The 13,487-nt window shown below is 43.1% G+C and overlaps 1 protein-coding gene across 1 annotated transcript; it reads left to right on the forward strand.

Annotated features, from left to right (window-relative positions):
• Window positions 1-11,205: 11,205 nt before the first annotated feature.
• Olig3 (oligodendrocyte transcription factor 3) lies at window positions 11,206-13,270 on the forward strand. Its single transcript, XM_021175321.1, has one exon. The coding sequence runs from the start codon at window positions 11,285-11,287 to the stop codon at window positions 12,104-12,106; it is 822 nt and encodes a 273-aa protein (XP_021030980.1). The 5' UTR covers window positions 11,206-11,284; the 3' UTR covers window positions 12,107-13,270.
• The last annotated feature ends 217 nt before the right edge of the window (window positions 13,271-13,487 follow it).

Raw genomic sequence — 13,487 nt, forward strand, 5'->3', positions numbered from 1 at the left:
GGTTTCCATCCTAACAACAGCACATCCTTATAGTCTATTGGTTGGCCTACTTCCTCGGTTTTTCCAATAACCCAGTGTCTCTCAGATGCTGTTGTTCCTTTTTCACCAATATTAAGAAAATTTAGAGTTAACAGAGTATTATTCAATTTGTCCCTGGAGGTTTTTACTCTTCCTTCTTGTTTAATAAGCTTCTCCATTACGGTACAATTGGCTCTTTCTATACCGCAGCACTAGGCAGATCTTGTTGGCTCACCCTTTGGGACACTTCTAGAATCTGATTACTTCATCACACCTCCACAAGACAAATAAACCCAGCTACCATCATTCCATTCCCACATTTATACAATAGCTTTCTAGTTGAATTTTTGGCTTTACATCTTTCTTTCTTTTCTCCTTAGCGCAGAATGAGCCTTCTAAAACATGGTAGGACCTGGGCATTTCTCTGCTCAAAACCCTCTTATGGCCTTCTATGTTATGCAAGTGGTTCTCAGTGTTTCTAATGCTGCAGTACTTTAGTACAGTTTTTCATGTTGTGATAACCCCTAACCATTTGTTCCTATGTTATAACTGTCATTTTGCTATTATTTGCAATTATAATGTAAACATCTGTGTTTTCTGATGATCCTAGGCAACGCTCTACATCTGTCCCTAAAGAGATCATGAGCCACAGGTTGAGAACAGTGGCTTATGCAGTGAAAGCCAAAGTTTTCACTTAAGAGTAGAATCTTCAGGTTCCTGCAAAGTTGCTGTAGCTGTTTAGGGCTGTTCCACTCTATACTATAACCTGGAAGCCTGGTGCCTTGCAAAGGCCTGGGCCATTGCTGCCAACTATATGGCTCTAACATGGTCAAAAATGTTGCATGGAAGAAAACTTGAAATGATCATGTGGTTCCTAGAACTTCTACTCACATCCCACCAGAGTAACTTAACCACAAGTTAATTCCAAGAATAAGGAAATCTAGATGTTGTGGGACAGTGGACAGGTTTTAATGGGGGGTGATTGGCTGTGCCTGGTACCCCATCCTCTCATCACTTTGGATTCTGCTCCTCTGGCAGCACTAGTTTTCAAGTTACCAAAAAAGGTTTCTATCAGGTGAGAGCTATGTAGTTGCTAGTGAACTGGAATTTGATATTATGTTCTGCCCACTTGAGGTTCATCATGCCATGTGTGTATTAGCATGTTGGTTGAAGGTTTTTGTTTTTTTTAAATGATGCTTGTTAAAGAAGAAGTATTTTGTTGGGAAGTTATGAAGGAAAAGAAGATGTATCCGAATTCAGAGGAGCTTTTGAACACCTAACAATGATCCTATGATCAGCTGTACAAGTTCATGGAAGATCACAGCAACACACAGGGCACTATCATCTAAGAATGCTAGACTGGATCACTCTACAGAGTAGAAAATGCTGACCAGTTGAGATGTTAGCAATGAACACAAGCAATAAGAATCAGATAGTGGTAAAAAGAAATTATAAAATTTAGCTGTGAATTCTTCAATCGTGGCCCCTAATTTTTCTTACTACCTTGAATAATACATGTAAATGGATGATATTGTATTAATCAGCATTTCGTTTTCTCATTTATCTATTCCCTGTACTTCATATAAGCTATTTACCCTATCTAAGTAAAAATTTTAATCAATAGATTGAGTAATATGAAGAACAGACTAAATAGAACAGGGAATATTCCCATGTATTATAATAATTATAATGAACAGTAGTTTTTTATTTTAGTTTTCCCTTTTTAAAAAAAAAAGCTAAAAATATTTGTTGATGCTCATTCATTTATGCAAGCAGTGGTCTCTCCACTGTGCTGTGCATGATTGTGCTTTTATTGTGATGGTTCCTGCTCAGAAATTTAGCTATGGGTAGGAGGGGACGTGTGGATGACAGAAACCAAAAGCAAACTGTTATGTCTGGTAGATTGGTGTTTTCCGCTTCCATCCCATCAATTAGAGAGAATGAGAAGTTCAATCCTCATTGCATCAATTATGTGACAAGTGGCTGCAAATTAGGTTGTTCCAACTGGGAAATAGGAATAAACCAAAAATAATTTTTCTGCTTCCTTAAAAAGTTGTATCTCTTGGACAATGTATCACTGCATAAAAATCACTGAACCTCTTCAAAAAGGGCTCAGCAATTCTCATGACTCTAGTTATCCAGTCAATTATGACAATTTCTTCTTGACTCTAACTTCCCAGTTTCTGGATCAATTTATACTGAGCGTGCTCTCTGTTGAAATTAGAACTCTGCTGGTATTATCCTTTAGGTAGAGAATGGCCCTCACAGGCTCATGTTCTGAATACTGTGTGTCAAGCTGGTGTTGCTGTTTATCTAGGATCTGAGAACTTTATGTCACTAGAAAAAGCCCTGGAAATAGCTTATTCTTGGCTCTTTCTCATGGTCTGTCTGCTTCTTGTCCATCAAGATAAAAGCCACTGCTCCCTTACATCACAAACTGAGAGCCAAAACACCCCTTTCTTCCTTTATGTCAGGTATTTGAGTCACAGCTAAAAATCTAACCAATGCAGCTTTCAATCTTCAAGCCAGCAGCTCCCCAGTAAGTTATTTACAGGTTTTGTGATGACGTCATGCCTGCTGATCCAGCCTAGGCTTATCCCAAAGATCCTTTGCATCTTCCAAAAGACCTTTTAATTAGGCAAGTCCTTGTATTGGAGCTTTTCCTGTTGAAGAGGCTGCAGCTAGATGCTCTGTTCTGTGGCCAAAAGTGTGTGTTATTGGTCTTTTCTTCTTTATTTTTTTTTTCTCTGTCATGCTCCCTGGAACATAGATATGAGTACTGTGATTCAGAGCCAAGATCATGGGGGTCCTATACTAGAAGCATCAGAATGGTGTGTATGTGTGTGTTTGGTGTGTGTGTGTGTGTGTGTGTGTATGCTATATGAGTGTTGTGTGCATGTGTGATACATGCACATATGGTGAGAAATAGCTGCATGAACATGCCTAGAGACCAGAAGAAGGCATTGGAAGTCCTGTTCACTTGCTCTCCTCAGCCTTCATACTCTCACTTGAAATGACGCCTCTCCCTCAGCTTGCAAGTAAGCTAACAGTCAGAACGTTTCAGTGATCCCTCTGACTCTCCCCTGCCTCACAGTGCTAGAGGTGCAGCCATACGGCCAGGCCCACCTTGTACATGGTTGGTAGGGACTCAAACCTAGGTCTTCATGCTTGAACAGCCCATGTTTTTACTCACTAAGCAATCTTCCCATTAATCCTTCCATTTGTGTGTGTGTGTGTGTGTGTGTGTGTGTGTGTGTGTGTGTGTGTGTTGAATTATATTGTAAACGTGTGGTTGTGTATATTCTTAAGACAACTTATTGTGAAGCCTTGTATAGTACATAGACATTTCAGGGTTTCTATTTTTTTTTTATCTTTCAGTTGTTGTTTTTTGTTTGTTTTCTTATGTACATGAGTGTTTTGTTTGCATGTATGTCTGTGTACCGTGTGTGTGCCTGGACTGGTGCCTGCAGAGGCCAGAAAGAAGTTACAGGATTCCCCAGAATTGTAGTGACAAATGTTTGTGAGCCACTGTGTAGGTGCTGAGAATGGAGCCTAGGTCCTCTGGAAGAGCAGCCAGTGCTTTTAACCACCAAGCCATCTCTCCAGTCTGTTATCCAGATTTACAGAAAACAAAAGCTTCTCTCTCAAGAGAGTATTACTTCAGTAATCTAACACATTCCACCAAGTCAGACAAAAACCACTCAAACCCCAAGAGATTCAAACTCCAAGAGATTAAACATAAGCCCAGGAAATTTGCCCACTAGGTGTCTGTTAGGAAACAGACCATGAAAAAGGAAGGCTATGACTATCAATTTATATATTCTTAATAATTACTGATATACCTGTTGCAGAATGTGTGTGTGATTGTGTGAGTCTTATTTTGTTTTCTCTTTGGTTAAGGCCACAAATACGAAACAAATAGTTTGCTTTTTTTTTTTTGAAGACAGTGTCCCCTGTAGTCTTATTTGGGATGGCCTTGAACTTGCTGTGTAACAAGAGAAAGCCTTCAGTTCATCTCCTGTCTCTGCTTCCCAATTTTTGGATCATAGGTGTGCCTCTAGGCCTAGCTTTAAAAGCTTTTATTTATTTATTTATTTTTAGTTAGGGTTTCTCTCTGAAAGCCCCACCAGTTTTCCATTTGTTGTTCTCACATTCAGTCATTTCTGAACCATGTTCTGCCATCCTCTCCCTGGGGGATTAGTCGTCATTTCCATTCTCCCAAATTCAGCTCAGACAGTTTGTCTTGCTGAAAACTGCAGCCTGCAAGCACAGTGATTAGGAACCTCAGAGTAGGAAGATTGCAAGCTCACTGCACCTTTGCAAAATAGACAATAACTGATCCTATATTAAAATAAAGGCCAACATTACAGATTCTTTGTAAAGTTAACATAGATTTAGGAAATGCTCTCATGTACATAGCTCCATAAAAGCTACTAAGAGTAGAACTGAATTTATGTGCTGTGAACTAAGAATATCTACACAGTATTTTCTGATTACTCTTCTCTTTCCTCTTCTTTATGTAGTGTTATTATCTAAAGGCCTACTAGAGTTTACTGCATTTGCAAGAAGGGAGGGCCTAATTGAAACACTTCTATGGTTATAAATAGCTGAATATTCTGCTATTCCTTATCATCAAAGGTTATGAAATAACAAAAGCTACTGGAAAAAAGATGAAGACCTGGAAACTTACCAGTTACGTTTCATCGATAATTAACATGACACCATGGTATGAAATGACAATAATTTTCATTATCCTTTTTGTGTTATGAAATTAACATATTCCAAAGCATAAGAGGTTATTAAATAATTTCATTTGTTAAATAGGACACTCAACCTGCCTCACCAGTCAGATATAGAATGAGAAATGTCTAGAGATTTTGGGTGATTTGTAGCCATTCTCCTTTCTCTCTGCAATCTCGACCCTATTCCATAAAATAAAAATTAAAAATTAAAAACAGCATGAAACTTGAATTGCACAGGTAAGAACTTCAATTTTGTTATATATTGTAATACAAAATAAGTTTATAATAAAAAGTGAGCTAATATTGCAATTGATCATTTTAATTTGCATTTCATTCTTGATAAAAAGTATGTAAATTATGCAAAAATATAGATAGAAAATAGTCAATGAACTAATGAGAAAGGGCCATTAATTATATTTCTATCTATGATTGAAAATAATAAAAACGGGGTTTTCTAGATCTGCACACAGACTTTGAAATTTTGAATTTTGATAACTGTCATCTTAACTTTTTAAGATTGATCCAGTGGCAGAATCCTAAATGATAATTCTAAAATTGCCACAAATCATTATTTAGTTGGAGTTAAAGCAATGCAAGAACACATCAAAACAATTGTGCTTACAAATGTGTTGCTGTACCCTCTTGTCTTCATTAGCAGTCTGAAAAACAATTTCATATTCAGGGCTTCCAAACATTCAAACAAAATTTGAAATATATTTGATCTTATGCAAATAAAAGTAGAAATTCAATTATGTTGTGGTGAGTGTAAAGAACATGTTTATTCTGTTCTTCTATGCACGAATTGTTTTTTGCTTGTTTATTCAATTGTTTGGGGATCTTGTTTTGTCTTGTTTTCTGAGACGGAGTCTTTTTATGTAGCCCTAACTAGACTGCAATGTGTTATGTAGCCCAGGCTGGCATCAAATTTGTTACAATCCTCCTGTCTCTGCCTCTCAGGTGCTGGAATTACAAATGTGCACTAGGAATTAAAGATGTGCAGTAGGGATTACATGTGTGTCCCAGGACACCCAGGTACACGTTTCATTTGTGCTTTATAAGTTTTGTACACCGGTATGACTACCACTGAACACAAATTAAAACTATGCGTACTTCGTAAGAAAACCACCTCTAATACAAAATTAAATGTCATATACACTTCAGCAAAGAACTTCAGATGCATCATCAATTTAGCCATCTAATCAAATATAGTAAGAGAATAATTCATTAATCTTCAAAACCAAAAAGCAGAAGTTAGTATTCTGTGCTCCTTTTACATTAAGGTATCAAATTTACATCGCAGCTATTTAGCCATCTATTGGTAAAAGAAGTAAATTAACAATGATAACCTATTATTAGAATCTTATCTTGCTGGTAGTTTCCAAAATATTAGAATTAATAGAGCTGCAAATCCCAAGTGTCCGGGCACATGCCAAGAATATGTATGTAAATATGCGAATTTTAATAGACTCATCAATTTACATGATTAATCATCAGCAGTACTTAAATCAACTTAAACTTTCCAATCACGGGGAAACAATATTTTCCACGTATGTCCGTTCCAGGGCAGCAAAAGTCGGTTGACATAGTGGCCATTGAGCAGATGTCACCAGAAACAAAAGGGAGGATTAAAAAAAATAAAAATCCCGAGTGTGCTCACAAAATCTTGTAAACAACACCCCCTCCCCCAAATTCCTATCTCCTTTGCCTTTAACAGTCTTTAATTTCATTTACGTTTTAAGTCTTTGCCAGCTTTGCTGCTTCCACATCATTAAAATCAAACTTCTAGTTTGTAGCTGTGTATTAACACATTTATTTATTCACATCATTAGTGCTCCATCATTTTGCCCTGTTCTGAGAGCTCACTCTCCAATCCCACACTCAACATTTCAAAGGAGTTACTTCTGCATCACACAATTTTGCTCTTTCAATTTCTGCTATTTCCTCAGCACAAAAATCAGATTTTAGATGAACAGAAAGACTGTGGGAATCAGAACTTCGTTTAAAATACAAAGAAACCCAGGAAATCAACCAACTCCAGTCCGTGTCCAGGAGCGTCCTGGCGAATCCTGGAAGCTTTGCTGTGATTGCATCTCTGTACAGACAGGCTCCGGTTTTCATATTCCATCAGCTTGGATACATTGTTGCAAGAAGAGGTCACTCCTCCACTGTGATTTATGTTGATGGTTTTAATTTTTAAAACGTCTGCTCATGCTACTATACTGAAGTTACTGCTTCACTCTGCTAAAGAAAACACTCACAAAGAAGTTCCTCCATGCTTACAGCTAATTTTTAAGCTATTCCTGGTTGATGGAGAGGGCCACGTTTGAAAATATTTAGTGTTTTCTCCTCTCAACCACCTCCTGACCTACATGCATCCCAGTTTTATTTTGGAAAGGCCGTTTGCCTTTCGATCTCAGCCAAAGTTTCTGGCGGTCAAGTTTTCAGCTTGGTAGGAAATAGCCCCTGGACGCGGTTGATTGACCTGCCCCTCATAGCTGCTTCCCTGCAGGTCGAGAGAGGCTCCGTTTTCGGCAGGACTCTGGCAGGGGGTGAGGGGGAGGGGGAGGGGGTGAGGGTTTGCTGCTCAGGCAAAAATCTCAGCCGGCCTCGGACTGAGCTGACAGATGCGGAGAGGAACTCAGTTGCTGGAGCTGCAGAACAGTGGGCATCAGGCACCAGGTGGCACGCAGTGGGTATCTGGTAAGAAACAATCCTTGGCAATCCTGGGGACCGGGGAGGTGCTGATAGGACTGAACAAACCCTGGAGCTTGTGGCCCCTGGGAACTCACAGCTACCCAGCCCCAGGCTGCAGAGCTGAGGCTGCGCATACTAGATGCCTAGAGACCTCTGAGCAACTCTCAGTTGACAGTCCCCAGGCCAACCCACTGTTTCAGATGTAGGTAGGCTCCGGAACACCCATGCCCTTCCCAACGCTAATATGGACTACGGACTGCAGTCTCCTGCATCTGTAAGTCTAGGGATGCACCTGTTGCAAGACAGACCCGGGTCAAGGAGCCTCAACCCTTTGCTACCGCTAGGGCGACCAGTGTCATCCTAAAAACACATCCCAATTAGGTCGCTGCCGCTGCCGAGCTAACTTGCTCTTCATATCCATTCTACCCCTCTGAATCCACCCACCGCCAGAGCCAAGGTCACCGTGCTGGTCACCAGGCCTCTCTGGCTGAGGCCCCTTAGGCTGCAGCAGCCTTAGCCCAAAAGAGTCTCCCTTACTACCTCCTTTATGCACACGGAGTGACCCGTGGATAGCAGGCAACCCTGAAATTTGTGCGCGGGTTCCCAGTATCTGAACTGACTCCTTCCGGACTTCTGAGCAGGGCTTGAGCTGCAGATGTCTGTGAACTCGCAAGGTCTAAAACAATCCAGCGAGAGGAGTCACACGTAGGGGCTCCACTTCTTGGACCCCAGAAAGTATTGGTCCAACTTTTCTGGCGAATGAAGTGGTGGCATTTTTAGTTCGGCATCTTCTGCTAGCTGATAACCTTTTAGAAAGAAGGAAAGGGGGAACTAGACAACCTTTGAGACCTGGGACTCCTAAAAGCTTTTTATCAAAGTGTTTATCTGGGTGGGACCCTGGACCTACACTCTGACACTGCACTGGGAAAGGCCTAGCAGGAACAGAAAGCGAGAAGCACAAGGCGTTGCATCTGGCATCTACCTCCAAGCAGAACACTTGGCATCCCTACCCCCACTCCCAGGCCCAGTTCAGGCACCTCGAGGTTATTGGAGCTAAATATCCTAGGCCCTTCTGTGGTCTGTTTGTTCTGGCAAGGTCCACGGGGCGCTTTCTAGCTCAGTGCAGCTGCCCTTGGTGAAGTGACTTCTGTTCGACTCTGATTTGGGTTGGAATTCCCTGAATCAGACCCTGGTCTTTCTAGTCTTGAAAATGGGTTACTGGTCGCTCCCCTATTTTATTCCCTGGCCTTCTTGACTAATATGAAGATACTTTGAACTTTATTTTGAACTGTCTACAGAGACGATTGGAACTTTTAAAAAGTTATTGTGCCTTGCATCTGCATGCTGCATGACTGTGTTCTGCTCCTTCATTCGAACCTCTTGTAATTTTAGTAGACTTGGCTACTTTGAAACGGAAACCCAGCGCAGCATTTTCAGTTTAGGCTTGAGAATAAGACTCAGAGATAGAAAGGTGATTCCTGTGATAGCAGGGACAGAGACAAGATGCACTCAGGCTTGGAAATTGCAGTTCTTCAGGAACGCCCCCCCACCCCCACCCCCCTCAGTCCCTTGATAGTCATCTGAGCCTCAAAAGACTTTCATCCCGACTGCTCCATTTCTCTAGGTTTGTGGCTTGGCTACCACTTTGGAACCTCAGTTGTTGGGCAACGACTTTGCTTATAAACCTCACTTAAGGTGCCAGTATCTTAACCAAAATGGAGCAGACTGGCAGCTTAGGAGAGTTTGTTTTAGCTCTGAAATTAAAAGTGCTTTGTGATATTAATCTTTCCACCTTACGTGAAAGCCCTTGGAGTCTCGTTTTAAGGAACTTTCTTTCCACGGAGGTGTGAGCAATAGAAGACTCAAGTCCGGTCTTCCAGGGCTTTAAAGCCCTGTCCTAGATGAGAGACTGTTGACCATGTTATTTCTTTTAAACCAGGCCAGAGTGAGAAAGCATTCATTCCAATGTCCAGTCTCTGTATCCTGCTGGTAGAGGACTAGAGAGAGTTTCACTGATGACCGTGTGTCAGTATGCATGACCTCTCCAGGGTTTACAAAATCCCCCATATGGGGGTACCCTCTGCTGACTGTCTCATTTGCGTTTGTAGGAAATGAAGACTCCTTTTTTTGGTTTTCCCGTGATTGTAAGGCAAGCCATGTCTGCCTAAGGTTAGTTACAGTACAAAGTCTCTTGCTTTCTATAGAGACACTGCCTTAACTTAGCTTTTGTTCATGGAATTTTCAAGCCGGGAGAGATGGGGTATCCAGCTGCTTTTAGAGGCCACCCTTGCCCAAGACTACTTTCTTTCTAGGGATTTCTGTGTTCCTGCCTCTGGTGCTAAAGAACAATTTTTGATTGACAAAAACATCGAAGAGGAATGGGGGTGGGAGCGGGGATGTCTGTGCCCAGTTATGAACTTGCATCTACCATCTACGGAACACAGCAAACTCCAGGTCTGTTTATCCTCAGAGGCCACGGCTTTGTAACAAGCCCGCACACATAGGTATCTTCAGGTCCTGTGGACACACACACACATGCACACGCACACACACCACACACTTTTGATTTTACCCTGAAGTCCTGCTCCACTCAGCTGCCACTCCAGGTGGTCTGGTGCTAAACTCTGGATGCTCTTAGCTTTCACCCTAGGGCCAAAGACTGCCTTCATCCCATCCCAACTTGAGGGGAAGATGGCAGTTAGCTACCCCATTCGGGAAGCTGGAACCCCAAAGATCTGTACTGAGCTCTTGAGAATCGTTTCAATCCCTAACTCTCCCATTTTTCTTCACTCTTTTCTCTCCCCAAATTTTCTTCCTAAATTGATTTTCATATAACATTGGGAGTTTTGCCTCTCCTCCCTCAGTTCTATAGCTAAGAAGTTAAAGAAATGTATAAATCCAAAATTATTTCAATTAGCTATTTTTAACGCAAAAGAAGACTTTTCTCCACAGCGGCATCAAAGGCAAAAACGCATTGCCAAATAGGCACATTTTTTTTTTAATTTACCGGAAAGGGCAAATAAACAAAATTAACTGAATTTAGAGACAAAGTACCAGTGAATAACAACTTCAGTCAGCAAAGTCTCCAAGTCTCCCAGGTTGAACCTGCCCCGTATCCGGCTTTCTATTGAGACCTTGTTTTGCCCACATTTCCGTAAACTAGATAGAGAACAAACTAAATCTTCTAAGTCCAAAGTAACGTCGTCGTAGGCCGATCTTCCAGGCAACTTCTGTTCCTTCCCTTCGTTTTAAGTGTAAGATTTGGCTTAAAAGAAATAGAATGAGGGGAGTGGCATAGAAGAAAGTTTTAAAAGAACAAAACAACAACAAAAACAAGAAGTCCAGTGCGTCCGCGGTGAGTGTGTCAATCAAAGGGTTTTGTGCCTGGGGGCTCCTTGTGGTTCCAAGCAGAGGTGTCCCAGGGCGGCTCCACAATGAATATGAATAGGAATCCTTGCTAACTGGGACAGCAAAGCGCACCGCCCTGAATGATGATGGCACGTCATCTTAACCAGCCCAGGATAGATAGGAGGGCTCCTTTTGTCTCTTTTCTCCACTGCAGCGCTATAAAAGCCCCTCTTTTACTGCAAGAGGTTAGTTCAGGCACACACCAATGTGCAGTGCAGGAAACAGCTAAACCAGAGATAGTGAAGCAAGCCAGGAGAGAGAGAGAGGCGGGGCAAGGCAGTGCCTTGACTTTTCTTCTCTGGTTTTACAACTGGGGAAGTGGGTTCCTGGACCTTGCTTTTTTTTTTTTTTTTAATTCAAGATTCTCTTTAATTTCCTGCCTAAAGGCTCCTCAACCATAAGGCCGCATCTCTTGTAATAAAATGAATTCTGATTCGAGCTCTGTCTCCAGCAGAGCGTCATCTCCGGACATGGATGAGATGTACCTAAGAGACCACCACCACCGCCACCACCACCACCATCAGGAGAGCCGTCTGAACTCGGTCTCCTCCACACAGGGCGATATGGTTCAGAAGATGCCAGGGGAAAGCCTCTCGCGGGCAGGCGCCAAGGCTGCAGGAGAAAGCAGCAAGTACAAAATCAAGAAGCAGCTGTCGGAGCAGGATCTTCAGCAGTTGCGGCTGAAGATCAACGGACGCGAACGCAAGAGGATGCACGACCTGAACCTCGCCATGGATGGTCTGCGCGAGGTCATGCCCTACGCTCACGGGCCCTCGGTGCGCAAGCTCTCCAAGATCGCCACTCTGCTTCTGGCCAGAAACTACATCCTCATGCTCACCAGCTCCCTGGAGGAGATGAAGAGGTTGGTTGGAGAGATCTACGGGGGACACCACTCGGCCTTCCACTGTGGGACTGTGGGGCATTCGGCCGGCCACCCGGCACACGCAGCCAACGCTGTGCACCCGGTGCACCCTATCCTGGGCGGCGCGCTCTCCTCTGGCAATGCCTCGTCTCCTCTGTCCGCGACCTCCCTGCCGACCATTGGCACCATCCGACCTCCCCACTCACTGCTCAAGGCGCCCTCCACGCCGCCCGCGCTACAACTGGGCAGCGGCTTCCAGCACTGGGCGGGGCTGCCCTGTCCCTGCACCATCTGCCAGATGCCACCACCGCCGCACCTGTCCGCTCTCTCCACCGCCAACATGGCACGGCTTTCGGCTGAATCTAAGGACTTGCTCAAGTGAGCCACGGGCTGGCCCGGCCGGGAGGAGGAAGGGAGAGCTGAGGCAGGGGTCGCAGTGCCGGGCCAGGAGGGAAGGGGAGACTGCTCGGCCTGCGGGAGGGTGGGCGCGCGGCCCCAGGCCTCGCCAGCGCCCTACAGATCCAGATTCCAGTTGACCCACCCCAGCGGGACGTGCCAAAACCAAACTGAAATACCTAGGTGTTAGGGAAGGGGACTGGAACCCGAAGTCCTGTTTTGCATGCATGCTTCTTTCCCTCATGCCACACCAGTATTTCTCACTGCCGTGTGCTCTTGTCAAAACTGCATTTGTTGTTTAACGATGGGATCGGTGGAGTTAAAAACTTGCAAAGGAACTTTGGAGTTGGCTCTTTCTGGCTGTGTTCTTATCTTGGAGGAAAGATGGCTATCCCTTTTGTGCAAAGCAAATGTAAATATTTCATCGAGCTAGATACACTTATGATTGTCTCTGCCCTTATAGATTTTTCAGAGACAATGGAGAGAGAGAGAGAGAGAGAGAGAGAGAGAGAGAGAGAGAGAGAGAGAGAGAGAGAGAGAGAGAGTTTGTTTCAGAATCCAAGTTTTGAATCTCAGCCCAGGGCATGAACCTCTTATGTGGGTTTTCCTTTCCACGCAAATATAGGTCAAAAAAATGCATGCACGCTTCTAAATGAATCTTGTCTAAACATGTTGTGCGGGCTATAGTGCCATTTTTCCTTGTAACAAGGATTTATTAGTGAATTCTCCAAAGTACTCCATATATCTGTCTGTGGTTGTATAAAATGGAAAGGGGGCCAGAGCACAAAGATTCACTCAATGAACATGTGATTCTTTCCCCAAGCCCATGTCTGTCTCAAATCTCATTCTAACGTTAGGGCTGTTCCAAGGGGCCCACTACAAAACTGGGCCTCCTCTAGAAGTTCATCCTACCCCCTTGCCAACTTATACTGCATGCGGGGTTGGGTCTGTTACCCCTCAGCTTTGAAAACATACTGGGTTTTGGGGGAGGGGGCTGCCACTTTTATTTTCCTGAACATTTGCTTGAATATTTTGTTAGGGCCTCAAAGACAATACCTGTCTTTATTTTTTATATATTCTTGATAAGTATGATATATTTATTAATAACCAGTGTTTCTGGATGAGATTTCAAATAAAAGAGAACCTTTAAATCCGGTATTTGCCTTCGCTTAAATTTTTTAATCAATAGTGGTTGTGGGATAAGAAACTTGTGGGCCCAGTAAACTGTCTGGGCGTGGGTGAGGGATTTGATGGAAAGTTTTCCTCTGGTCATTTGTAAGTACAGAGGAAGGATACACCTGTGCTAACCACTGAACCTGCCTGTCCTTCGAACGGCTGCAAATGCACTTCTTTCCTGTTTGAGACCC

This window comes from Mus caroli, chromosome 10 (genome assembly GCF_900094665.2).
Source record: "Mus caroli chromosome 10, CAROLI_EIJ_v1.1, whole genome shotgun sequence".
NCBI lineage: Eukaryota > Metazoa > Chordata > Mammalia > Rodentia > Muridae > Mus > Mus caroli.